The 26,820-nt window shown below is 49.5% G+C and overlaps 1 protein-coding gene and 1 long non-coding RNA gene across 4 annotated transcripts; one reads left to right on the top strand and one right to left on the bottom strand.

The window, feature by feature from the left end:
- HPCAL4 (hippocalcin like 4) lies at positions 1 to 22,560 on the bottom strand. 3 transcript variants are annotated; one of them, XM_077337312.1, is made up of 4 exons: positions 22,359 to 22,560; positions 4,463 to 4,632; positions 3,171 to 3,386; positions 1 to 2,159 (listed from the first exon to the last, which is right to left on the bottom strand). In XM_077337312.1, exons 2-4 carry the CDS (start codon positions 4,622 to 4,624, stop codon positions 1,962 to 1,964), a joined length of 576 nt encoding a protein of 191 aa, XP_077193427.1. In that variant the 5' UTR covers positions 4,625 to 4,632; positions 22,359 to 22,560; the 3' UTR covers positions 1 to 1,961. The 3 variants fall into 3 exon arrangements, with proteins under 3 accessions (XP_077193427.1, XP_077193428.1, XP_077193429.1); XM_077337313.1 differs by lacking the exon at positions 22,359 to 22,560 and adding an exon at positions 7,524 to 7,627; XM_077337314.1 differs by lacking the exon at positions 22,359 to 22,560 and adding an exon at positions 6,842 to 6,861.
- On the top strand, positions 6,905 to 18,114 carry LOC143837468 (uncharacterized). Its single transcript, XR_013230983.1, has 3 exons — positions 6,905 to 7,044; positions 12,612 to 12,690; positions 17,748 to 18,114. It is a non-coding gene; the product is annotated as an uncharacterized LOC143837468 (long non-coding RNA).
- Positions 22,561 to 26,820: the final 4,260 nt, after the last annotated feature.

The following is a 26,820-nucleotide window of genomic DNA, read 5'->3' as shown; positions in this document are numbered from 1 at the left end:
CCAAGTTGGACACATTTTATTTTTCCCCAGTTTAAAAAAAATATAACATCACAGTTTGTAAACAATTACAATATTCAAAACCACGACAAACAGACTGAACACGTACCCAAGAATAATCTTCAGTCCTGGAGGGGGGATGCTGAAGGATAGAGGTAGCGGGCGGGGGGGAGGGGGAGGGAGGGGGAAGGAGAAGCTTGGCTGTGATCTCCCAGAATGCTGGTCTGGAGGCCCTTCCCTCTGCCATGGGTGTCAGCTGGGAGCCCTGCAGAGCACCCCCTGGGATAAACCCTATCCCGCTCCACCAGCCTGCTCTGGATCATTCCAACGAGGTCACGACCTCCAAGGGTCACCTTCATAGAATCATAGAATCATAGAGTTGGAAGGGGCCATACAGGCCATCTAGTCCAACCCCCTGCTCAACGCAGGACCAGCCCAAAGCATCCTAAAGCACACCTTCCTTAGGGCTGCTTCTTACTCAGCTCCAGACAGATGGGAGCGGCTATCTTTTGGCTTCATTCACCTATGCTGCCCCCAGGGACAGTGTGGCGTGGCTTCCCTCACAGTGGCAGGCAAGAGTCAGGTCAAGCGCCTGTCGACCGCTTCACACAACCAGCCTGCCTTGGGTCATATGCAATCCCAGAGAGGGAGGGGGAAAGATACGCATTGCACCAACCCAGGGAAGAATAGTTCAACCCCCCTCCCCCACAGAGAAAAGCAAGCACACACAAAAAATGCCAGCCGTCTGTTTCAACGCTGCAAACGCAGACATCTCTATTCATCCCAGGCACAGAAGAGGAAAAAGCAAAACCACTCTTTTCCTTCAGAATGCAAAAAGTATTCTCCCGGCACTGAAGATTTAGCCCTAGAAATAAGTTTCTAGCAACCCCCGAGCTCTGCCTATCCCAGGACTCCCCGTACCACTGACAAAAATGCACCGAAGCTATTTGTAAACAAGCAGGTGGTGCCGAAACCAGACTGCCTTATCAGGTGGTCGGGAATCCCTTGGATGATGCCATTTTCCCCTTACCAACCACCGACTCTTTTAGCCCTTTTGAAAAGTATATTCCTCCACCCGCCCTCAGCATCGAGCCTTTCAGCTGATCCACTGAGATTCAAACGTCCATAAGGACACAAGCATTTGTGTTTTGGACACAGCACTGAAATTACTCTGAGCCACTTCCTACCAACAGTAACATTTCTATAGCAGGCCCCGCTCTTTTTTAAGTGAAGGGAGTCTGGGGGTGGGGGGATCTCTTTTCCTCCATTTACAAAAGCCGGATGTTTCACATCCGCCACTGGCTCTTCACGGCAACAAACAGTGGGAGGGGGAGTCAGCAAATGGGGAGAGGGGAACCGTTTCCCTTTGGGGCTTCAGGGGGTTCGGGTGGCGGGAGATGAGGGGTGGGTGGGTGGGCTTCCAGAACAGTAAAGGAAAAGAACACACTAGAATCGCCATTAAGGGCCATGTCTCAAAATTATGTTGCAAGTCACAAGAGGGAAGAAAGGCTCCCTAAAGCTAGAGGTTGGGGAGCTGAGCCGAACTTGGGGGATTACAAGATCTTGCATCAAGAGTCATGGATTTAGGCAGGCCACCAAAGGTAGGTTTTGCTGGCACAGTCTTGGGGGAATATCTGTCGTCGGGGAGGGGGCTGAATGGTCAGGGAAGGAAAGACAGCTGGCACTGGACATATCGGGGTCAGCAGATACGCAAAAGGCTGAAATCTGATTGAGATCTGGGGCAAGGCTCGAGAATATTGCCTTAAAGAACTTGCATGTGTTGTCAATGGCAGGGGGCTTCTTGGGGGGTGGGCGGGGGGGCAGACTTGGTTGGGCTCGAGAGGCCATGCAGAGAAAGCCCAACCTGCTGCAGGGAGTGGTGTCTGCAGCTCTGAGAAGGAGGGAGAAGAAGACGCAAGGCCGGGGAGGGAAGGGCAGGATTGCATGCCAGGCCCCCGACCCCTCTATTTCTGCATGTCACATTGGAGCAGGAGAACAATGGAAGGGTCACTCTTGGCTGCTTCCTTGAACTCCTCCAGGGTGATCTGGTCGTCTTTGTCCTTGTCCATCTTGGTGAAGATCTTGTCGACGCGTTGCTGGGGGGTCAGCCCATCTTGGTTCATTCTCATCATGATGACCGTGCCCACCATCTTGTAGATAGCCTGAAGAGGGAGGGGGAGAGAGGGGGGGGCTGAGATGGGTGGTCTTTGGCACAGGCTGGCCCAGCAGCACAAGACACTTTAGGGGAGCCTTTTTCAACCTCTTGACCATGGAGGAAACCCAGAAATATCTTTCAGGCTCTGAGGAACCCCGGAAGTGGAGTCATGCCCCTTCAGAGAAGTGGATGCAGAGGCAAGATGCGGGAGCCTGCCGATCAGCTGACTGATCATTTTACCATTTCCATGGTGGAAAAAGAGAGTAGGCCTGTAGGGCAACAGGGGAAGTGGGCTCCGGTGATGTTTAGTGATGCCCAGCGGCCAACCAAACTTCTAGGAAAGGCCACGGATAACCTAGGGAGCCCTTGGAAATGCGATGGAAAACCTCCTCTGCTTTGCACTTGCCCTGAAAGCCCCTTGCTAGAGTTGCCGTAAGTCAGCTGGAACTTGATGGTATTTACATACATACAGATTAGCAGCTGCCAGGCCAAGCCGCTTTGCAGTCTCGAAGCCAGAGATGCCACTACAGGGGTTAGATCAGAGGTAGTCAAACTGCAGCCCTCCAGATGGCCATGGACTACAATTCCCATGAACCCCTGCCAGCATTTGCTTAATGGGAATTGTACAGGGGTTAGATCAGAGGTAGTGAAACTGCAGCCCTCCAGATGGCCATGGACTACAATTCCCATGAACCCCTGCCAGTATTTGCTTCATGGGAATTGTACAGGGGTTAGATCAGAGGTAGTGAAACTGCAGCCCTCCAGATGGCCATGGACTACAATTCCCATGAACCCCTGCCAGCATTTGCTTCATGGGAATTGTAGTCCATGGAGATCTGGAGGGCCGCAGTTTGACTAGCCCTGATCCTTAGGAGACTGTGGACAGCATGCAGGGGTCCCTGGGAACAGAACTACCCATCTCAGCTCAGACTCCTTCACAAACAAACACTAAACGTTGCACAGGAAGGTCCCTGAGGAAATGCATCCACGGATAACCTCCCAGCTGGCCTCCAGATACCTCAATGATCTCCAGCATCTCCAAGCGGGTTATCTTGCCGTCTCCATCCAGATCGTACATCTCGAAGGCCCAGTTCAGCTTCTGCTCAAAGCTCCCCCGGGAAGTAACGGAAAGTGCGCAGATGAACTCCCGGAAGTCAATTGTTCCGTCACCGTTTTTGTCAAAGGTGCGGAAAGCGTGCTGAGCAAACTTGGAGGCGTCGCCGTAAGGGAAAAACTGCAGAGAGAAAAGGGAGAAGAGCGGCGCTGGTAGCAGCATCTGCAAGAGCGCAACAAGAGGTGCGCCTGTCAACATGTTCATGCATCTGGGACAGGCGTGGTCTGGGAAACTGTCTTTCAATTAGGTCTGCACCAGCCACAAAAACAGAGGCTGTTTAGAATATCGTAATAGGCCCAAGGAGACTCAAAGTCAAATCCTTACTCAGCATGAAATCCACTGGGTGATCTTGGGCTAGACTACCTTGCAGGGTTGTTCTGAGGATAAAGTGGAGGAAGAATCACATATACTGCAGAGAGCCACCAGGAGAAGGGCAGGATAACATAAATAAGTCTCGAAAACAGCAGAAACAGCTTAAGAAAGAGGTTCCCAGCCGTTTTGGAACTGTGGACACCTTTGGATTTCTGATACAGGCTGCTGAGTCCACTCACAAAAGGTTTTCCAAGGAGACGGAGCCAGCCACAAAAGGTCAGGCAGTAAGGTTAAAGATGAAGAAAAATGGACGGTGCCCAGCAACGTGTCAACAGAGCAAAAAGGGAGAGAGAGTTGACTGATTTATTATTGCACAAAGTCCCCCTGTGTTTTACTGCACAGGCTTCATGGGGGGGGATCAGAACATTTGCCTAGTGCTAGAACTGTCCACAGCAATTACGTTCTTTTAGTTAAGGGAGAGAGGTTATGCACCAGCCTCCTAACTCTTGGACATTTCAGACGGCAGCTCCATTTAGGATGCTAAAATGACCTTCGTGTCTTACACTATTTTCTTGCCTACGCACAGCTTCTTCTCTCATACAGTGGGGATTCTTTTGTTGTGGTGGTGGCAGCTGCTGTCTTTTAAAAAACAAGCTGCACAGCTAATCAGAGGCCCATCTGGCAGTTCCCATTTTCTAAAGAAACCTGGTGGGTGCCAGGAAAGGTGTTGGAAGGTCTAGGGACCTTCTGGCTTAAGGAATTCACACATTTTTGTCTATTCCCCAAGTCTGTGTTCCTCACGTAGACCATGGCCTTCAAGACAGCTAGGCCCACGAGGGTCTCCAGGGCCACTCACTCCCAGCCCCTTCTCCCCCTCCCCATACCTTGATGTAGAGTTGCTGGAATTCCTCCAGATTGAGGATGCCCGTGGGACAGTCTTTCAGGAAGCCTTTGTACCACTGCTTCAGCTCCTGCTCGTTAAATTCGGTGCTCCTCACCAGGTCATCCAACATCTCAGGGGCCAGCTTACTGTTGTGTTTACCCATTGTCGGTTCTGGAAAAAGCAATGTGTCAGCAATGCCAGAACACTGGAGGGTTCTCTCCCCTCTGGGATCCCTGCACCGCTTCAGGTCCCCATCAGGTGTTAAAACTACCAGTGGGCCGTGGGCCCCTCCCTGGGCCAGCTGGGTCACCAGGCTATCCCAACAAGTAACAAAAAGGGAAACAAGAACCCAACCCAAAAATCAATTTCTGACAACTATAAACTGTTTATTGTTGTTGTTGTCGTTAGTTGCGAAGTTGTGTCTGACCCATTGCGACCCCATGGACAATGATCCTCCAGGCCTTTCTGTCCTCTACCATTCCATGGAGCCCGTTGTTTATTATAGGAGCTCAAATGTTTAAAAGCCATAAAAGAATGCCTATTAGGCACACAGAAAACATCTAAGTGCATGCACCAATAATGACAAATATTTATTTTGTATTTATTTGATTTCTAGCCCGCCGCTCTCAGAGACTGGCTTGTGGTGGGTTACACAAAAATCCATAAAATACAATAATATCTTGACCTAACGTGCTTCAATCAAATAGATTGGCATCAGAAGTCACTTGTACAAATGCACACAGATGCAATTAACAGTTTTTTACAATTTTCAAACTTGTTTAGTCTGTTCTGGCCCTGCAAGGTGTTCATAATAGCAGAATCTTTGGCCAGCAAATATTTCCTATTCCTCCGCTGAAATCTCCAAAATGGGGGAGGACTATTTTTCACTGCCCATGGGTGAATTTTATGGAGTTTTACTGGGTTTTACTGTACAGGGGATTTTACTGTGGGTTGTTACTGTTGTGACCCACTACAAGCCACTGTGTGGGAGTAGCAGGATACAAATAAAATAATCAATTAGTGTGGGAGACCCAGTTTCGAATCCCCACTCTGCCCTGGAAGCTTCCTGGGTGACCTCGGGCCAACCACACACTCTCAAACCTACCTCGCAGGGTTGTTGTGCAGATAAAATGGAGGAGAGGAGAAAGGAGAAGTATGAAATAAGTACACAAAGACAAAAGCCAGGAGGGCTGTGCCTCGCGTGCAAGGCAGGGCTGAGTGAGTCACATCTAAACTGCGGCAGGGCTGCCAACTAACCATAAGAAATGACCTGGCTGCTTCTGTGCTTTCAAGAGCACCAGAATGTACAGAAAACAGCAGGCAAAGCTCTTCAAGGCACAGAGATAAAATACTAGCACAGCAATGTACGATGGGCCGTTCCAGAGAATATACAACATTATGTACTATTCTGCCCTCTTTTCAAAGAGCCCAGAACCGAATTTCTATTTATTTATTTATTTATTTATTACATTTCTTACACACTGCTCCCAAAAATGACTCATGGCGGGTTACAATAGAATAAAACCCCAATACATAAAAACATAAAACCCGTAAAAACCAAATACCAAGCTACTCCAGTGAGAAGAAAAATAAAAAATAAAACCTGCTCCTTAACCTCCCATGTCTCCCCCTCCATCAGTGCCTCCGGGCCCCAATTCTCAGGGATGTCAATAGTTCTTGGTTGTGGAGGGGTCCCTGATATCTCCCACACCCTGGTTTCAACCAAAGACCTGGTGGATGAGCTCAGTTTCACAGGCCTTGTAGAACCATGAAAGCTCCTGCAAGGCTCTTAGCTCTTCTGGAATCTCAAAAGCGGAAGGAGTTACAACACTACGTAACTACAATGCAGGTTTCAGCAACACCATAAGCAGGGAAGGGCTCTGTTGGCCCCATGGGAGGGTGGAGCACAGTCCCAGGAAGGAGAGGGGGGAGAAGAGAAAGGGTTGGCAGGCTAGACGGCCTGTTGGTTGTGTACAAAAAAAATTCACAGCTGGCAGCTATTACTGCCATTTCTGCTTTCACAGAATCATGGAGTTGGAAGGGATGCCAGGGTCATCTAGTCCAAACCCCTGCAGAATGCAGGAAACTCTCAACAACCTGGCCACCCACAATGACCCCAGTTCGATGCTCAGATGATGCCCCCCCCAAACCCCCCCCCCCGAGAATCTCTGGCCAGTCTGGCCTGGAGGAAATTCACCTCCTGACCCCAAAGTGGCGATCCGCATTTCCCTGGGCATGCAAGATATGGCCACAAGAGCCAAGCGTGGCCACAGTCCCTTCTGCCCACCCACTCACAATCTGCCTAAGTTCACAGGATCAGAATTTCTGCAAGGTGGCCATCTCGCCTCTGCTTAAAAACTTCCAAGGAAGGAGAACCCACCCTCTCCCGAGGAAGCCTGTTCCACTGAGGAACTGTTCTAGCCGTCTGGAACTTCCCCCGGATGTTTAGCCGAAACTTCTTTTGACTTAATCGCAAGCCATTGGTTCCGCCCGACCCCCTGGGGTCAAAAAGGACAGGGCGATGGGCATCAGCGACGTCCTAGAAAGAGAAGCCGATCCTGCTCCTGTGTCTTTGGCCCCCAGGTAAACCCTTCCGTGTCAAGCCCTACCGGTCCGCCCCACCCAAACCTGTGGCCGGGGACGAGGCTGCCTCTCTTTGCGCCAGGCGCGTCCGCGACTAAGCACCGCAGCGCGGGCTGCAGCGGGAGACTGGGCGGGGGCGGGGAAAGCAAAGGGGGAGCTGCGCTGCCCCCCGCAGAAAATCTAACCGCGTGCCGCAACATGCACGTCTGAATGCAAGCTGCGCCGCCAGGCCTCGCCCTGACCCTTCTGCAGCCTCCCCTCCGGCAAAGGGCAGGGCAAGCGGCGCCTCTGGATCAACGGCGCTAACCGGGGAAGAAGCGCCGCCGCCGCCGCCGAGTGTCCCCGGGGCGTCGACCAGGTCTGAGCCCCGGAACCCGCGCCAAGCCGCCCTCCGACGTCCACGTGCGCAGAGGCCGGGCAGCCTCCGCAAGCCTCGACCGCAACCCCCGAGGCCGCCAAGGACGCCCCAGCCCGCTTACCCCGCCGCCGCTCTGGAGCGCCTTCTCCGGCTGCCTCTACGCCAGTGTGGCAGGCAGAGGCCAACCGCGACCGAAGCTAGCGACGCCTTTGGCGTGCCAAGAAGTAGCAGGAGAGTGGCAGAGCCCCGAACATGTGCAGAGTGCCTTACTCGAGCAGGCGCCCCGGCCAGGAAGGAAATCCTCCCCCTTATCAGTCCGAATCAACACCAGGGGCTTGGGGGAGCCCCCTCTCCCCAACCTTCTCTTCCACCAACTCCCCTTGCAAGAGACATAGAGAGCCTGCATGGTGTAGTGGGACTAGGATCTGGGAAACTCGGCTTTGAATCCCAGCTCTGCCATGGAAGCTTGCTGGGTCACCTGGGGCCAGGCACACATTTTCAGCCTAGCCTACCTCACAGGGCTGTTGTGAGGCTAGAATGGAGGAGAGACCAACAGTGTAAGCTGCTTTGGATGCCCATTGAGGAGAAAGGTGGGATATAAATAAATAGATCTGCCAGCTTGCCCCTGGAACCTCTCTCCTTCCTGGAACCTCTCTCCGGGCTGTCTGTTGTGCCAGGTTGCTGGTCTTGGCCAAACTGGCAACTTTCCCTTTCCTCACAAAAGCAGAACTCAAAACGACTTCAGTTCCCTGAGCGCTGACTGCTCAGAACTGCAACAGTCAGACCTCTGGGGCACAAGAGCTTGTTCAAAGGCCAAACTGGGCTGTGAGGTGATAAAATAATGCCTCCAAGCATGTGCAAAGTGTCATTGCCTTACAAAGAAGTATTCATAGGCAGCCCCCAGAGAAAATAAAAAACAGGAGTCTTGTGGCACCATAATGGCTGACTAGGTTTCTTTACGTTCAGCACAGGCTTTTTGTGAATTCGGCCTTTCTTGTCACAAGAGCACAGGACTGTTCTGGTGAGGGAAAATCCCTGGCTTGGATGACCCAGTCAGAAGCTAAGCAAGGTTGGCCCTGCTTTGCATTTGGATGGGAGACCAAGGAAAGTCCAGATCACCAGACAGGCAGCCAATGGCAAAACAACTCTGACCATGTCTTGCCTTGGAAACACTATGGGGTCACCCTACGCTGGCTGCAACTTGACTGTACCTTCCACCACCACCACCGCCATTGAGATATGTTGACATCTGCTTTACTTCCTGCTCACTTTCACTCCACAGTTACCTATCAGGTTGCTTTTCTACCCATCCAGTGGCCCTGTGTGGGAACATTGCCATCATTGTTAGTGTATTATTGTTTTATGGGGGGTTTAATGGGGAATTTTAATGGTTTTAATGTGATCATTTGTATTTGAAATATTGTAAACCGCTGCGAGCCAGTTCTCCAAGAGCAGCGGTCATACAAATCAAATCAAATTAATAATAAAAATAATCTTCCAGCCCCATTTCTTTTGCCTTTCCTCTTTGCATACACAGAGTTTGCCTCTGTCTCACTGTTCATCGAGCAGCAGGCTCTAATCTGGAGAGTTGGGCTTAATGCTTCACTCCTCCTTCACATGAAGCCTGTTGTGTGACCTTGGGGTAGCCACCTTTCTTTCTGAACTCTCAGCCCTACCTACTTCACAAATTGCCTGATGTGGGGAGAGGACGGGAAGGCTTTGAGACTCCTTGTGGTAAAGAAAAGCACGGTATAAAACACAGGTCTTCTTCATCCTCCGTGGAAAACCACCACATTTGGAGGGGAGATCCGTGTTTGATGAACGCATGCTCTGCTTTGAGCACGTAGCCAAAAATGTCCTCATGTTTACAGGTGCAGGCTGCATCTTCCCCGCAGACACTAATGTTCCTCAGGAAATTTGTGGAAAACTCACCTGCTGGGGAAAACGAGAAATTGCTTCTCACTCTTTCCCTCACCAGCCCCTTGGGGTCACTCTGGAGGGCCACTTCTGGACGAGCAAACTGCTCCCTGAGAGAGTGCACCAGAAGGTACTAGTGTGACCATCTTTAAACGTCCTTTGATCAATAGTCTATATCTCTTTTCTAGCAGAATGAGGCTCCGGGTGGCTGTTTGTGTCCTCACAACAACACAGAAGCTTCCCAAGTGCATGACTAGGACTGGAGCGCCATAGGACTTGCATCAAGACAAAGAGGGGCAGCTGGACCACTTGGTAGCAACCCTGGACTGCCTTCGGTGGTCCTAGGGCCAACCCTACTTGGGCAACATTGGGCTAGCCTGGGCTAACCACATCAGGATGCATGGCAATTAGGCTGATGTTAAAAAACAAAAACAACCTCCGGTATACTTCAATGAATGGATCAGTCATCCGGCTGGGAAGTTTGCAGGCTGCCTACCTCCTGCAAACATTAACAAACTGAGTATTTGGATGGGAGCTTTGTACCACTGCTTCAGCTCCTGCTCCCTTGTGGGACTAACTTTCCATAGCTCATTGAGTGGGAGCACCAACAATAAAGTGAGCTTCAGGAAGCACACCCTTACCAAAGAGATGTGCCTCAGGTGAAGGAATGTCCACACTCAACAGGGCCACCTGCCATGGCCCTCACCCACAATGCACTGTGTGTGACAGCACAGTAAGAGTCTTCCAACAGCAGGATGAGGAGGCCATTATAAGAAAATGCCTTTTCTCAAAAACTCTGTCCCTGTGCAAGTGGGCAAATAGAAGCAGTGGAGCATTTTTTACTTTATCGCCCCATATCCGACATGTTACAAGATAAGTTATTACAACCAATTCTGGAAAGTTTCGGGCCCACTGAGTGATGAGACACTTCAGATTATAGTTTATACTGCTAAATCTTGTGCAGCCGCTATTAAGTTACGTATTAATCTCAGAGGATAATAAGGTATTTGTACACAGAGTTATGTGGTTTTATGGTCCCTGTTTTATTGCTTGTGTGTTTTAGCAATTTAAAAATTATCTTGATGTATATACATTGTGTGCATAATAAGTTTTATCCAGTGCATGGTGACACAACATTACCCTACAGTTTGTATTGGTCTAAATGACCATTAATAAAGATTGTACATTGTGCCATGGTAGGTGACACAGCTTGCTGGTAATCAGATACATCAGAGGACCACAGAGCTCCTCATTAACAGCCGTGCAGTTGCTGCTTTTCTCACGCCAAAATTCCCTCTTCCTGCTGGGAGAGCCTGGCTCTTCTTTGCATCTCAGGAACCTATGCAGTGAGAGGTAACAGCATGCGTGCAAGAAGGGGATGGCAAAAGTCCGAACCAGTGACAGTGCATGGTCCTGCATGAGTAGCAAATCTGGATGCAGGCTACGTCCAGCACTTGGAGGAGGGGGGCATAACTGGTTCTGCACAAAGATTTTGCTTCTCAGACTTGGAGGTCTCTTCCCTTGCTGGTGAAAACTGAGCCAGAGAAAATCAAGGTCCTCCTCTTTGAGCCCTATCTGCAGAAGTGAGGAAAGTGGCAATCTGAGGTAGGGCTTTTTCAGTGGTGGCACTTCATCTTTGGAATACCCTGCCCCTTGAAGCTTGACTAACCTTTAGTCACGAAAACAAAACCTTTATTTTTACCCAGGCTTTTAAGTGAGCAGTTCCATCTTTTAAAGTCTGCTTCTAGCTGAAAAAACTAGTTCATGCCTATCTTTCTAGCCTGTTGTGTTGTTTTATATTGTTTTATGTCCTGATAATTTTATGGTGACAGTTTTTATGATTTTATAGTCATATTCTGCTACCTTTATGTATGAAGTAGACCTGCATTGGCAAAGATGGGAGAGTTCCCTTCCGAGTCATACAAAAGATCCCCCGTTTGATTTTTCCAGCATCGCCTTGGCTGGCAAAGATGTCTGCCCCCAGAGCCTACTAGATTGGAGCAGTCTTTTGACTGCATGAGGCAGTGGTATGTGAAATGCAGATTCTGCATGCTCGAGGGCATTATTCTTGTTTTAGTGTTTCAGATGGGCCGAGGAGGATGTGGTGGTGGTGGTGGTTCTTCTATGCTGCTTTTCTCAACCCAAAGGTGTCTCAAAGCGGCTTACAATCACCTTCACTTTCCTCTCCCCACAACAGACACCCTGTGAGGGAGGTGAGGCTGAGAGAACCCTGATATTACTGAAGAAGAAGAATTGGTTCTTCTATGCCACTTATCTCTACCCAAAGGAGTCTCAAAGTGGCTTACATTCGCCTTCCCTTTCCCTTTCCTCTCCCCACAACAGACACCCTGTGAGGTGGGTAAGGCTGAGAGAGCCCTGATATTACTGCTTGGTCAGAACAGCGTTATCAGTGCTGTGGCGAGCCCAAGGTCACCCAGCTAGTTGCATATGGGGGAGCTTGGAATCAAACCCAGCTCACCAGATTAGAAGTCCACATTCCTAACCACTACACCAAGCTGGCGTTCTACACAAATGTTCAAGCATTTGTAAAGGAGACTCAAACTGAATGGTGCAGTGAGAGAACATTGGGTTTAGAGGGAGGAAATCTATGTTTCAGTCCCTTATTCCTCCACTCAAGGCACACTAGGGGGGGTTGAACAAATCACTGCATTGTGACTATGAAAATAAAATGGGCCTGAAGGAAGGGCAACTGATCTCAACCAGGGTCAGGACCATTTCGGCCATGGCCCCAACCTGGTGGAACAAGTTGCCAACTGAGACTCAGGGCCTGATAGAACTACCTAATTTCTGCAGGGCCTGCAAACTGGTGCTCTCCCCTCAGGCTTATGGTTGAGGCCAGAACAAATCACCTAGTACAGCTGATAAAATCTAGGGGCCTTCCTTTGTTCACTTCCGGGTCATTCCAGTAATAACAGTATGAGAAGAAGCAGACTGACTAAGAAACAGACAAAAGTGGAGTGTTTATAGTTTTAATATGGTTTTAATTGTGATTTTATGATGTATATGGCATGTATGTTGTAAACCACTCTGAGCCTGCTCGTGGAGAGGGGCGGTCTACAAATAAATATAAATAAATATGCCTAGGACTTTCTCATTTGAAAAGAATGATGAGATTTATATGTAAAGTGACATGAAAGATTTCAAGTTACACAGAGATCTTACTCAGCCTGGATGTATAACTGAAAACAAATCTAAATGGAGGAAAAGATATTTCTAGAATTTCCTTTCTTTTTTTATACTTACATTTTTCTCTTCCCTTTTACATTTTTAGAACATACAGTAGGAAGAAGAGCTTTGTGTTAGTCTGAAGGTTACCCCCAGCATTGCGAACCTGGTCAGTCCTAATCAAGGTTATTACTTTACTGTTATAATTTTTTCCCTATACTCCAAAGAAGCAACTGGTTTTTCAGGATTGCATAGTGATTATATCAGAGGATACACTCCCCCCTCTGTACAGTGTTTTGCCTCTTTCATGAGGTCTCTCTCCCCCCTGCCCCCTTCAAATCTTTACTAGGGTGTTTATTCTCAGGATGAGATTCGGGAGCTGGGGAAGGAGGGGCAATCATCTCATTATCCTATTACATATAGCAACTGGTCCTGAGGAGGTTGCCATGGCGACAGTTGCACTGTAGCAAAATTGTTCTCAGCGGCAGCAGCCAGCATCCCTAAGCTACCCGCCAACTCTTTCATCCTTATGTGTCTCTACATTCCCCTTGTTTCCTACTCCCAGGGATCCTTTATTGCACCAGCCATTTAAAAAAAAGCCATCAGTTCTGACACAAGAGTAAACCACATTACCTTCTGGGAGAAAAAACCCGGAACAGAAATCAACAACAGACATCCTGATTTCTTCCCCCTGAAGCAACGGGCTACATTAGGTTCTCTTTAAGTACTTTGAACTACACTTGTTTCCTCTGATTTCAGAACGGAATCACATCTAGAGGAAATAGATTCAAGCAGGTAGTCGTGTTGGTCTGAAGCAGCAGAACAAATTTAGAGTCCAGTGGCACCTTTAAGACCAACAAAGTTTTATTATGGGTACGAGCCACGAAAGCCATGAGCTTTCGTGGCTCATACCTTTAATAAAACTATAAAATCAGAGTCCAGTAGTACCTTTAATACCTGATTTAATTGTGCTACTTTAATAAAACTGTTGGTCTTAAAGGCGCCACTGGATTCTAAATTTGATTTAGAGGAAATGGCTGGTGATGGTCCCATGGGCAGGCTGGAGGCTCCCCCAACCCAAGCTTTTTGCCTTCCCTAAATTGGGAGCAGGGGTGCTGTAACCAAAGGAATGAAAGGGCCTGCTGCAAAAGACCGTGGTGATCTTGGTATAAAATCAATCCAACCAACAATGTCACCTTTATTATGGCTGAATTTTTGTCTTCAGTTTTTAAACTTAAACTGCTTGATGTATCCTGACTATCTCTGTTCATTTTGCTAAGTATAAGATCAATAAGAAGCCAGTGCAATAAACAAGAGCTAGCATGGCAGACTGTCAGATTAGGATCTGGGACACCCCGGTTCAAATCCCCACTCTGTCATGTCAACTTGCCTAACCTTCCTCACAGTGTTGTGATAATCAAATGGAGAGGGAGGGAGGGTGTCGTAAGCCACTTTGGGGAGACAGAGAGGCATAAACAGCTAAAATAAATCTATCAGAAGCCCCCAGTTACCCGAAGGCTGCCAACTTTTGAGCATCCGGAATAGGGAGATTACTGTATCTCTCCACTATTTATCTTTTAATTAAAAAAAAAGTGCCCTCAAATGTACCTGGAGAGTTTCTTCCATCCTCATCCTAACCACATACATGGAAAACAAAGTGTTGTTCACATTTGTCTTCATGATGCTACTTATTAAACATTCTGGTAAATGTTTTCTCTCTTTTGCTGTACATGAGCTATATGCTGCTTTCAGAGCAGTAACATTTTGCTGGCTTTCTAGTATTTTTAAACGACGTTTGTTGCAAAATGCGTCTCGCACCATGTAGAGTTGACTTGCAAAATCCAGTTTGGTGCATTGATTCAACCGAGGTTTTACGAAGGTTTTCTCTCTCAGATGTAGCAGACATGCTTTGCAAGCATAAGCTGCCGCCCCCATTCCTGCAGCTAGAAGGATCTCAGGTGGTGGGGCTGGGAAAGAGATCAGCTGGAGGTGTTGAGCTCAACAGAATCCTACTTCCCCACCGTAGGGCCGTTTCATGTGTTTATATGTGTTCGAATTAACTTGCCAATGAGCTAGTGTCATGTTAAAAGCCTTAAATTAAGCAATATAGTAGAGGGGAAAAAGGGCAATATCAAGGGGTTTGTACACCTATCGTGAAAGGCACGGGAGCCTCTGTACGAAAACAGATGACAAAAGGACTGCGTTATCAAATCACGACTGCTGCAGTGTGAGAATTTTTTCTCCACCTGCTGTAAGGCTATTGTGGGGGTTGTTATCAAATGATATGGACAGACAGTAAGATCAGGATGGTAGTGGAATTTGCCAGCATGTCACAGGCAGCATGGTGACCCCAAAGGCACACCCAGCAGGCAGCAGACAAACAGACGTGGTTTGCATGCACGTTGTGGCTCTGGAAATCCTTGGGGTCTCCCATCCAAATAGGATTGTCCACTCTGGGCTGAGAAATACCTGGAGATTTTGGGGGTGGAGCCTGAGGCAGGCAGGTGGGGGATTTCAGGGGGACTGATTTCTGTTCCCTGGAGACCGGTTGTCATCCTAAGAGACCTCCAGCCACCACCTGGAGGTTGGCAATGCTACATCCAAGTGCTAACTGGGGCCAGCCCTGCCTAGCTTCCAAGATCTGATGAGACTGGGTTAGCCTGGCCCATGCAGGATGAAAGAAATTGCTTCTTCACACTCCCCCCCCCCCTTATGGAAGTCTCTGCCACATAATAGGGGAGGGACCAGGTTATTAAACATTAATTGCTAAATAGAGCTTCCATAATCAGAAGCCGTATGCCTCTGAAACCACATGACGGAAAGAAGGAGGCTGTTGTCTTTGGGGTTAGGAGCTTCCCAGTGGCATCTGCTGGTCTCCGTTGGAAACACAACACTGGTTTAGATTGCGTCTTAACAGTCAGGTGCAGGTGGGATCTGCCTTGCTAAAGAACTGAGCCGTTTTGCAAAGCGTTTTGCGTTGGCTTAATAAGCTCAGCTCCTGTGCAGCATGACATAAATGGCGATAGCAGAGGAAATCAGAAGGAAGGAGAAACCAAGGAGAACAACTAAGGATGGGAGAGATCATGTTTGTAAGGCTTAATTTGGGGGCGGGGTGCTTTCTGCTCAAAACAGGCAGGGGAAAACTGCATGCCGAGAGAGGGCTTCTCTATTCTTCATCAGGTTTGCTGCCCCCAATCCTTTCTTCCCGTTTGTGGTCGTAGTGCTTGTGGTCCTAAGGGGAGCTCTCCACGTGGACCGTGGTGGCCAGCTGTGTCACACTCCATCCGGCTGGAGAGAAGCTGTGGAGCAGCTGTCTTGCTATCCTGCATTTGGGCCAACTAGGTTATTTATTTGTTTGTTTGTTTGTTTATTATTCTATTTGTATGACCGCCGCTCTCAGAACCGGCTTGCGGCGGTTCACAATAATTTACTACAAATCAATACATTGAAACCATCAAAATTCCCCATTAAAACCCCATAAACAATGACTCAGTCATAATGATGGCGATTAATAACTATTCCCCCACAGGCCCACTGGATGAACAGAAGGGAGCGGATGGATAATTGGGCATGGGTGGAACAATCTAGGGCAGGGGTAGTCAACCTGTGGTCCTCCAGATGTTCATGGACTACAATTCCCATGTGCCCCTGCCAGCAAACGCTGGCAGGGGCTCGTGGGAATTGCAGTCCATGAACATCTGGAGCACCACAGGTTGACTACCCCTGATCTAGGGAACCAGTCCCCTTGCTTTTTCCCTGGCTAGATCCTATTGTTGTACAGTATCCATTATGCAACTCCACCCCCCCCCCCCTAAGCTCCTGCTTTGCCTGGTGCCACCCAAGCATGCCTGTTTTGGGGAACGGCCAGGATCCACCGCTCTTACCCCAAGGCAGAAATACTACCAAGCTGTGAACGATGATTTGGGCTTAGCTCAAATCATCTCTGGATCCTCTGCCTAGTGGGCAAGTTGCAGAAGTGGGTGGTGGTGGAAAGTGCTTTCCGCTCGCATCCAAATCTTGGCCATAGAGCTTTCAAGGCAAGAGACGAAAAGAAGTGGTTTGCTATTGCATGCCTCTCTGTGGCGGCCCTGGACTTCCGTGGGCTTTGGACTTCCTTCTGAGCACTGACCTGCTGAGCTTTCGAGATCTGATGAGATCAGGTTAGCCTGGGCCATCTGGAGCAAGGCTGAAATTAGGCTTGCAGAAATGGGAAGGTGAAGAGGCAGAAAGCACTCACCGGTGGGGCTTCTGCATTCAAAGCAGCTCAGTTTAAGCGTTGTTTTGCCTCAGCCCTTTGAAACAGAATCATCGTTCTTTCCCTTTGGGGTGGACACACAGGCCTTGTGTGCTGCTCAGGGCAAAGCATAAGCGTTTTGCATAATAGAACAGGAAAACTGCCATAATGACCTCCCTATTTGCATGACCTTCCCAAGAGATGGACAAATTGTATAACTGAAGGTACCTGTTCCTGCTGCCTTTAACCTTTTGGTTCATAAGGGTTTCTAGAAGGAAAATATGTTTTTGTTCTGCCTGAGATCAATTTCTGGATAAATAGGTACACATGCCATTTGCGGCATGGGTGTGTCTGGGATTGGGGTGGTGGGGGTGGAGAAGCATGGGATGGTTTAGGACAGGGGTAGTCAACCTATGGTCCTCCAGATGTCCATGGACTACAATTCCCATGAGCCCCTGCCAGCATTTGCTGGCAGGTAGACTACCCCTACCACAGCTTGACTTCCCCTGGTTTAGGAGACCTGACTGGGTAGTAGACGAGGTCACACAGGCGGGAAGCTCTCTGAGGTCCAGAGGTTTGACACTTCATGGTTTGGCTCACCCCTGTCCTGCATTGGAATCCTTCGCCTATCCAGAGCGTTCTCTGCAATCAAGAGGGACAGTAACTTGCAAAACCCAAACAAAACATTAATCAAAAAGCTGGTTAAAAGTCACCAGGCCTTTTTCGTGACTTCTTGAGAGTAGAGGTCAGGCCACTGAGGCTTATTCCCTCTCTAGTCAGAATTCTGGGCCCCAGTAGAGAAACTGTAGCCACAGCACCCCTTTCCCAATATGCCCAGGTATTTTCCAAACCACATCTGGAATGCTCCGCTTCTAATAGAAAGATAGCATAGGAAAAGAGGGAATGTATAGAAAAGAAGAAGGGCTGGGCTTTGTACCCCACCTTCTTACTACCTGAAGGAGTCTGAAAGCAGCTTACAATCACCTTTTCTTCCTTTCCCCACTACAGACACCCTGTGAAGCAGGTGGGGCTGAGAGAGCTCTGAGAGAACTGTGGATCACCCAAGGTCACCCAGCAGGCTGCATGTGAAGGAGGAGTGGAAAATCAGACCCGGTTCTTCAGATCAGAGTCTGCAGCTCTTAACCACTACACCAAATTGGCTCTCAATCACAATGGCAGTCATTCCTTTTCACACTGGTGCCCTTAATAAACTTCATAAACAACCACCACAGTCTCACACAGCAGGGCAGCACACCTTGAAACGGCAGATGGCCATTCCCAGGTTGCATATCCGGGATGGAACAAACCCAGGACTGTGGACTGCAAGCCAGCATCAGCAACTCAGATTTGCCTGTGCAAACCAGGCTCCCTACTTCAAAGCAGAGGCAACAGCCGCCTCCCTAGAAGAGCAGGCAGGAGATGGAGACTCTGCCTTGTCCTATTTGCATGGAGGATCAGGAGATCCTTCTCTGGTTCCAGAGCTGCCTCTGCTTGGCGCTCAAGAGTCTCAAAACATTTTACAAGCTCCTTCCCTTCCTCTCTCCACAACAGATACCTTGTGAGGTAAGTGAGAGAGCTCTGGGAGTGGCCCAAGGTCACCCAGCTGGCTGCATGTGGAGGAGGAGTGAAGCACCAGACCGGGTTGCAGCTGCTCTTAACCCTCAACCCCAATGTTTGGGCCAATATTCAGGACTGTCTTGAGGACTGCAAGATAAGATGTGTCAAGTGCTTTGAACCTTCCAAAGAACGTTGTCCATCTTTTCCCTCTGGGTTTGCTGGATCAGCAAAGACAGGAGGGGAGGGGAACATGTCCCACAAGCATCAGTGTGGAGGGTGTGAACACGGGAAGCTGCCTTTACAGTGACATCAGACCCTTGGTCCAGTACTGCCCGCTCTGACTGGTAGTGGCCTTCCAGTGTCGCAGGCAGAGGTCTTCCACGTGAATTGCTGCCCAGTCTATTCAACCCAGGCTTGACCATCTGTGTGCCAAGCAGATGCCACTAAGCCACAGTACCTCCCTGTGGATAAAGACCTTACTGCACTGTTATGCATAGAATCCTAGAATCATAGAGTTGGAAGGAATCTCCAGGGTCATCTAGTCCAACCCCCTGCACAATGCAGGAATTCACAACTATGCAAGGCGGTCATTCATTGGAATCCTTCCACAGTCTTGGGTCAGTGGAAGGGCTGAGCATTATTACATTTCTAAGAAAGCAACCCCAACACAGGGCCATTTCCTTCCCACCCAGTTAATTAAAAACAGCACCTCAAAAGACAGGAAAGAGCTCCTCACCACTGAGGGCCTTCCATTCTCTCTGTTTGAGCTTCCCTCTCTTTGATTACTCTCCCCCTCCAACACCACTGGTCTGTTTTCACACTTCCTCCTCCCCATTTGTTCCTAAAGCAAAAACCCATTATTCTTGTCTGCTTTCCCTTCATACTTACAGTGATGGAAGCAAAGCAATATATATTATTTTAAAGTTCTGGAATGTGTTGAAATCACAAGTCGCCATTTGTCCCCTGGCTAGCAGAGAAATACGCTCAGGGTGGTGGTGGGAGGACTATGGGGGCAGTCAGCTATCTTAAGCGAACCAACCCAGAACTCCCATTGAAACCAAAGGCCGCTTCTGGCGTTGGAAAGTGGCAACTCCATACAGTTCCCAAGGGAAATGATGAAGCAGAAGAGGTTTCCCATTGCCTGCCTCTGCAGTAGGGACCCTGGTATTCCGAGTTCTAACAAGGGCTGACCCCGCTTAGATTCTGAGATCTGATGAGGATGGACTAGCCTGGGCCATCTGAGTAAACATCCTGGGGATCAGCGGGCAAGTTTGTCACCTCAGAGTCTAACAGTGATGGATGGGGGGAAACAGGAGGGCTGAAGCCGGCCCAGCCCAAGACATCTTTGCTTTGGAGCTGGGAAATCCACATAGGGTTCATTTGGGCCACAGTCCCTTGGGAATGGCAGGCTCATGACCAGAGGAACCAGGGCTTTTCCAAGTGCTCAAGAGACTGAACTCTGGCCTCTCCCCACAGAGCTCTGTCCTTCACAATACTCCCCACAACTACCCCTGCCATAGTTTTCTTGGCTTGCTGTGCGGGAAATGGTGCATGGCAGTCCTAGGGAGTGCCAATCGCATGGTAGCCTGGCACTTTGCTGCTTGACCTGCAGGTGCCGGGCAAAGGCCTTCCCAGGCATTTGTAGAGTGTTAATGTGGGGCTTGAGCCGTGATGAGAGTAGGACCTGCTCTGCTTCTTCTTTCTAGGTTGTTTTAGACTCTGGTTTTGATGGTAGCATTATTGCCATGTTGCCATCTCTAGGGTCAGAAATTCCTGGAGAACTGGTGATGCAGCCTGGGGTTTGGGGAAGAGACGAACCTCAGCAGGATATAATGTTGTTGAAGACACTCTTGGAAAACAGCAGGTCTTCTTCAGGGGGACTGATCTCTGTAGGTCAGTTGTAATTCTAGATCTCCAGGTCTCACAGGGAGTTTGGCAACCTTACTATACAGTCCTGTTTTTAAAGAGAAGGCAGCAGCACTTACTAGAAAAGTTCTTCCTTCTGCTAGTGGCCTTAGCTCCTTCTTGTTTATTCTCATTATAAACTATCTTGAAAGATTTCCCGCCCCCCCCCCCCCTCCAAATGAAAGTGCAGGATTTAAATAGTTTAAAATGAAGCACTAAATGAGCACCTTTTTGTAGCTTTTTGAAGAAGTTCCAAAGGCAACACACCTGGCCACCTGTGGCAAAGGAGATCTGCACAAAACCTGTTCTTTGGCCCTTTTATAGCTATCAATGTGCCACCAAATATTTATAGGGTTGTCCCAAGGCCTGGCAAGCACATTCTATGCCTTGAAGGCAGACCTATTGTGTGGAAATGGACAGGTGAAACTATTCATGGCAAAGAGATAAATAATATGCCATTCGGCCTCTATTAAACAGACAGGACATGTTTCCCCCGTTCTCAGCAGCTGGCAACCCAAATATCTAACTTTGATTGGCCAGTGAGCTCACTAATGGGTGCGGGGGAGGTTGATAACTTTTGAAGGGTTCTTTGCAAGGCAGACAGACACCATCTTTTTAGGTGAGACAAAAAGGGAATCATAAAGGCATGTTTGGACATACATTCTGGGGTACAAAGATCTCAAGACAGCTTTCTCTGTCTGTCTCTCTCTCATGCAAACACACATCAACCACATCCACCAATCCAAGCCTTTGGTCATAATTGAGACCCAATGTGGCATTATACCTCATAGAAGTCCTCCCTTCCCCAGGCTCTGCCCCCAAATCTCCAGGTATTTCCCAATCTGGAGTTAGCAACCCTAATCCTAGACCTGACCCCCCCCCCCCCAATCACAACAACCAAATGCTTCCTACTGAATGGCATTTTCTCATCCGTTTCCTGTCCTTAGTGAATTGCTCCTGTTTTGTCTTACCAGATATGTTGTATGGGGGTGGGGGGCTTGGTCAAAAGGCCACAAAAAACAGCATCTTGGGTCTTCAGAAATTAAATCTTTGCATGGGAGAGAGATGAACTTTGACTCGGTGGCCAGGTTAAACACTCTGCCACAGGCCCAGAAGAGCTTTTGGCGTGGGGTGGGGGGGCAATGCTCAGCTAGCGGGAATGAGGGTGTTACCAGAGGATCCCCATTTTTGTCTGTGAAATGTTAGGAATTGCACAAAACAAGCACAAAGATCCTCCCGTTTCAGGTTTTTGGAAAACAGTCAGACTGCCAGTTCTCTCCCCCCCCCCCCCCACACACACACATACACCATGCCAGGAGGAGACCACATCATACCCCACCTCCTTCTCTTGCTCCCTCCCTCTGTCCATCTGCTAGTTCCGAAAGGCAGAAACCTTCTCTTCCGCCTCCCCTGCCAGCCACTCGAGAGATTTTATAAAATCAGACACCGCATTCACAGTCTGTTTTCTTTTGGGGAAGGGGACTGAGAGGAGAAAGGATTTGGAGGAAAACTGGCTGCTGGGGAAGAGCAAAACATTCTGAGCTGAGGCTAACATACAAGGTATGAGAAAGAGAGAGAGACAGTGTGTGTGTGTTTGTGCGTGCATCTGTGCGAAAGTGGGAAAGGAAGCACGCTTTCACGCCTCCCCAGTTGGGCTAGAACCAGAGTCGGTTTGCTTAGAGCCAGGCTTAGCACCCATTTTGAATGCCATAGCTGAGCCCAGGGGCATGTGAAGAATGCGTGCCTCTGAGCATGTGCTGATATCTTCCCCTCCTGGCCATAAAACCCCATCCCGTCCCAATCCCAGAACTTCCTAGGGGACATGAGTCACAGGCATTTGATGACCAACCGAGCGGAACCTATTTATAAAACCCAGAATCCCGTCCCTTTAGGAAGGACAACTTTTCCTACTGAATTCTGGGGGGGGGGGGGGCACTGCAGGGCTTCTGGCCACCTAGAGGAAAGCACCGCCGCTCCTGAGCAAGGGGACTCCCAAGGGCAGAATTGTCCCAGCCATAGGCCATTGAATTGCAACCCTAGCAATGATAAAATGGGATGGGGTTTGAGACTTTGCTCTCCCTGCAGACAGCATCCCCAAGCCCCAGGTGCTCCTCCCAAACCTCTGGGGCTGTTGGAGTTATCAGGGGTGCTGCTTACCTTGGAGGGTCTGCCTGACCCCAGGGGGTACCAGCCCCAGGTGCAAAGGTTGAGCTGCAGGAAGAGGAATGCCTAAGCCATTCACCAGAGGAGAGGCCTCCTGCTACCGCTGCGGTTGTGGCTGCTTCGGATGCTGCTGCTGCCTGGTATGTTTCTCCACCTGCTCTGCCTTGTGCATTCGCTTCTCCGCCTCCTCTTGTATCACTATGTGCCCCTCCTAGCTTGGGGGAGGGAGGGGCCGCTGGCTCAGCTCTCGGCCTGACTGGCTGAGACGAGCGCCAGTCACGGCCGACAGCTCCAGGTGGGGATCTTTGCTTGCCTGCTTGTGCCAGTCAAGCCAAGCCAAGGCCAAAAGGAGAGTGCTCGGGCACAATGCTTCTTGGCATTGGGCAAATCCCAGCCTGGCACCCTCCGGGGATCACACTGGACCTTCCTCCTGGCACAAGGGAGGCTCATAAGTCACCACGCTGGAGAGAAACATGCGCAACAGGCTCCACCCTCCTAGATACAGCCCCAAGGTCACATCCTGCATCACCAAGGCTGATTTCTGGCCCCCTCACACTTTCTACCCAAGAAGCTATCAAGGGCTAGGGAAATGCCCTAAGAAGATTCTCAGCTTCCTATGGCAGTGATTCCCCCCCCCTTGCTGTTCTTTTACCTTTAATCCCAGATGCCATAGCAGTGAACAGTCTGGGGGAAGGTGGAGGAGTGTTCCTTGCATGTGCTCAGAGGTTTGCATTGTTATCAATACTCATTCCAGGAAAGACGTGATGGGCTTACCTTGACTGAAATTGAGCCTTTCTCGGGGTGGGTACAATGTAAAGATCCCCTGTTTTCCACCCACCCTGTTTGGGACATTGGCTCAAGTACAAGCATAGGGGGTAAATGAAGGGATGAGACAGTGCCAGGAGACCACAACAGGCGGGGAGGGGAAAGTACTGCTCAGGTCCGCAGGGTGCAGCCTGCTGCAGCTGTCCACAGATGTTGGCCTGCACGTTTCCAAACACAAGCGGGAAACGTGTTCTCGTTCAGCAGCAGGAGCGGAGATTCATAGCCTCGAATTCCGGCGCACGTGTGAAGGAAGGAGTATCCCAGGAGGCAGACGGAGGGGGGGGGGAACCTCTCGGAGTATCTCGGCAGAGGCTGGCTAGGAGGGAGCCACTGGGCCACGAGGCAGGAGGGAGAGGCTCAAGAACCCCTCTATGCTGGAATCCATAGGGGCTGCAGAGAGAAGGAAGCGATATCTGCTTGCATCCTCATTCACTCTGAGGCCCGGGCATTCCCACTCCTCAAGTCCCCTCCTGGTGAATATGGTGTCCACGTTTATGGACCCTTCGTGGCTGAGGTCCTCTAACTCAATCCCACCTTTCTTGTTGTACTGTTAGGCTGGGCGAGAGGGCTGCAAAAGTCCTTTCTAGCTCAGCCATGAGGAAAGTAGGCTCCAGGTATACTGCTAGAAATGCCCCTTTCCAGTGGCCGCGCTTTGTGGCCCCTTACTCTTCCTCAGAGTTTGTTTCCCTGTCAAAATTTGGACTCCAAGGGGGAGGCAAAGACCTCCCCCCCCTCCGCTTTCTTTGCTTATATGGACGGTCCCATATTGTTATGAATGGGCAAATAATCGAAATAATATAACCAGGCTGGATGTTGCTCACGACTCAAGGACGTCATTGTATAGGCTGCGTTTTTCCGTGGGGGTTCCACCCCTCCTTTCTGAGTCCAAATGGCACAAAACACGCTCATGAATTCATGCCAGACTCAGACACGAACTCTTCCCACCCCTCCTCCCCCAAGTCTGGGAGGGAAACCAAGCCCAGGCTGTTCCCAAGAGGGACGGGAGCTCTCTCTAGAGGCCTTCACCTGCCGCTCAGCACCTGGCAGAACTGAGGCCTTCCTGAGGCCACCACCCCCCTTCCTCCCCCTCCCAGGGTGAAGGGAAGATGCAGGGTTTTTTGTGGGAAATCTGCCGTCATGATCTTTAAAAAGAGGGAGAAGCAGATTTCAGAAACAAATGTGAAGCGTTGCCATGACAACTGCCCGTGATATGCAGGATGGTTCCCCCTCCCGGTGACCTTACTGTTTTTGCGGCAGTCGCTTCTTCCAAAGGTTGCGGCGGAGGCCGAGGCCGTTTCCGAGGGGATTTCTTGCCCCCCTGCAAAGGGGCTGGCTGAACCTGGGGTGGACAGGAAGGGGCCCCCGAGGACTGGCTGCAGCTCACCCCACTCTGAATGCCGAAGAGTCAGTGGGAAAGGCCCACCTAACACAGTACAGGCCGAGGAGGTTTGGCTCACTGGCTTCCATGGAGCCTTGAGGCCATCAGCTGTGAGCCCTCACCTGGAGTGGCCAACCACCTGGAGATCTTCTGGAATGACATCCTAGAGTTGCCATCTCTGGGCTGGGAAATACCTGAAGACTTTGGTGCTGTAGCTGGGAGTGGGCAGGATTTGGGGCAGGGTGGAGTATAATGCTATGGAGTCCAACCTCCAAAGCAGCCATTTTCTCCAGGGGAACTGATCTCTTCAGCCTGGAGATGAGCTGTCATTCCAGGGGATCCCCAGGTGCCACTTGGGACTAGCATCCCTAACTGAGCCCCAGATGACAGAGATCAGTTCCCATGGTGAAAATGGCAACTTTGGAGGATAAACTCTATGAAAGTATAGACAGCTATGGTCTTCCCCCCACCCAAACTTCATTCTCCCTTAGGTTCCACCCCACATCTCTGGGGCTTTCCCAAGCTGGAGGTGATAACTCTGCCCTCACTAGAAGGTAAAAGTGGGTTTGAAAGAGGGATTGTTGGTCACAGGAGTCCACGTGCATAGGGTTGTCACATGTGTAGCATAGTATGAGCAAATCATAAAGCAGTGTATTGTTACAATAACTGCCCTCCAAAAAAAAGAGAAAAAAAGAAGGAGGGTGTGTTTTAGGAGGATCTCAAAGACTGGTTTTCACACAGCCCAGTCCTGGGCCATTTATCATCCCAAATCAGGATTGGATGGCCACCATGGCTACCGTGGGTCCATTGCAGTATCAAGACATGTACATGTAGCATACTAGGGTTTGGGGCATTATGGGAGAATGAGGTGGCTGAGTCAATATGGCACCGTTTCTACTGGTCTGAAGACATGGTTATTACTCTGTAGGGTTGACAGTAGAGGCAGCTCAGAATCCTTGAAATAGGGCAGATCAACTACAGCAACGTGCTCCAGGGAAAGGTGGGCTTCAAATGAGTGGGTTGATCTCAAAGCAGGAGGTCAACTTGACAATAAGATCCGATGGTTCCTAAATGCTTTCTCTTGCTTGCAAAAGGATCCTCAGTAGGAATGCTGTGAATGTAGGGTTGCCAGTTCTAGTAGCAAAATTTCTGGAAGTTTGACAGGTGGAGCTTGGGGAGGGGAGGGACTTGAGTAAAATATACTGCTAAACTTCAAAGCAGCCATTTTCTCCAGAGGAACTGATTTTTGTTTTCTGGAGATGACTGGTGATTCTGGGAGGTTTCAAGGCCCCACCTGGAGGTTCGCAATGTGAATTTTATATTGACTGTTGAACAGTACCATATCTGAGTGTGACAAGCAGATGTGAGCAGTTCACTGGGCCAGTCACAGTCCTGTTAGAGCAGTTCTCAATAAGCAGTTCTGTCACTTTCAGTACCACCTACCTCACAGGGAATCTGTTGAGGGCAGGTGGGAGGAAGGGAAGGCAGTTGTGGGCTGCTTTGAGACACTTTCAGGGAGTGAAAGTGGGGTATAAAAATAACTTCTTCGATCCTGGAGAAAGCTAACTGGGCAACTGATATACAGAATTTGATAACATTAATTCAGCTGTTAGTCTTAAGCAGCAGACCAAAGTTTAAGTTCAAGATATAAGTTGTCATGGGTGGTATCCAAAGAAATGTTTTTGCATGTGAAAGGGTATACCTTGAATAAAACTCTATTGGTCCAAAAGGTGCCACTGGGCTCAGACTTTGTTCTATTGATAACACTCTGAGGGAGGCATTGAGGTTCTCCCTGGGGTGCCTTTGAAGGCAGTCCAGACATTTCAACTGGTTCAGCATGTGGTAGCTAGAATGCAATCAACATGTGATGCCCATTTTAGGGTTGCCAACTTCCAGGGGTCTCCTGGAATTACAACTGATCTTCAGACCACGGGGAACAGTTCCCCTGGAGAAATGGATGCTTTGAAGGTCGACTCTGTGGCATTGTATCCTGATGAGGTCCTTCTCCGAACCTTGCCTTCCCCAGCACCCCTTTCCCAAAATGCTCAGGTATTTTCCAACCCACAACTGGCAACCTTACACTTTAAACCTGCCTCACTGAATTGCCTTCCAAGGCCAATGCAAAGGGACTTTGTATGTTGCCTGGAGTCACTGTGATTGCTGGGAATTAGGGTTGCCGACTCCAGATTGGGAAATTTCTGGACATTTGGGGGGGGGGGAGCCTGGACACAGCCAAGTGTAGTGGTTAAGAAT

This window comes from Paroedura picta, chromosome 5 (genome assembly GCF_049243985.1).
Source record: "Paroedura picta isolate Pp20150507F chromosome 5, Ppicta_v3.0, whole genome shotgun sequence".
Lineage (NCBI taxonomy): Eukaryota > Metazoa > Chordata > Lepidosauria > Squamata > Gekkonidae > Paroedura > Paroedura picta.
Note: the sequence above shows the minus strand (reverse complement) of the source record. Positions and strands in the feature narration are given on the sequence as shown.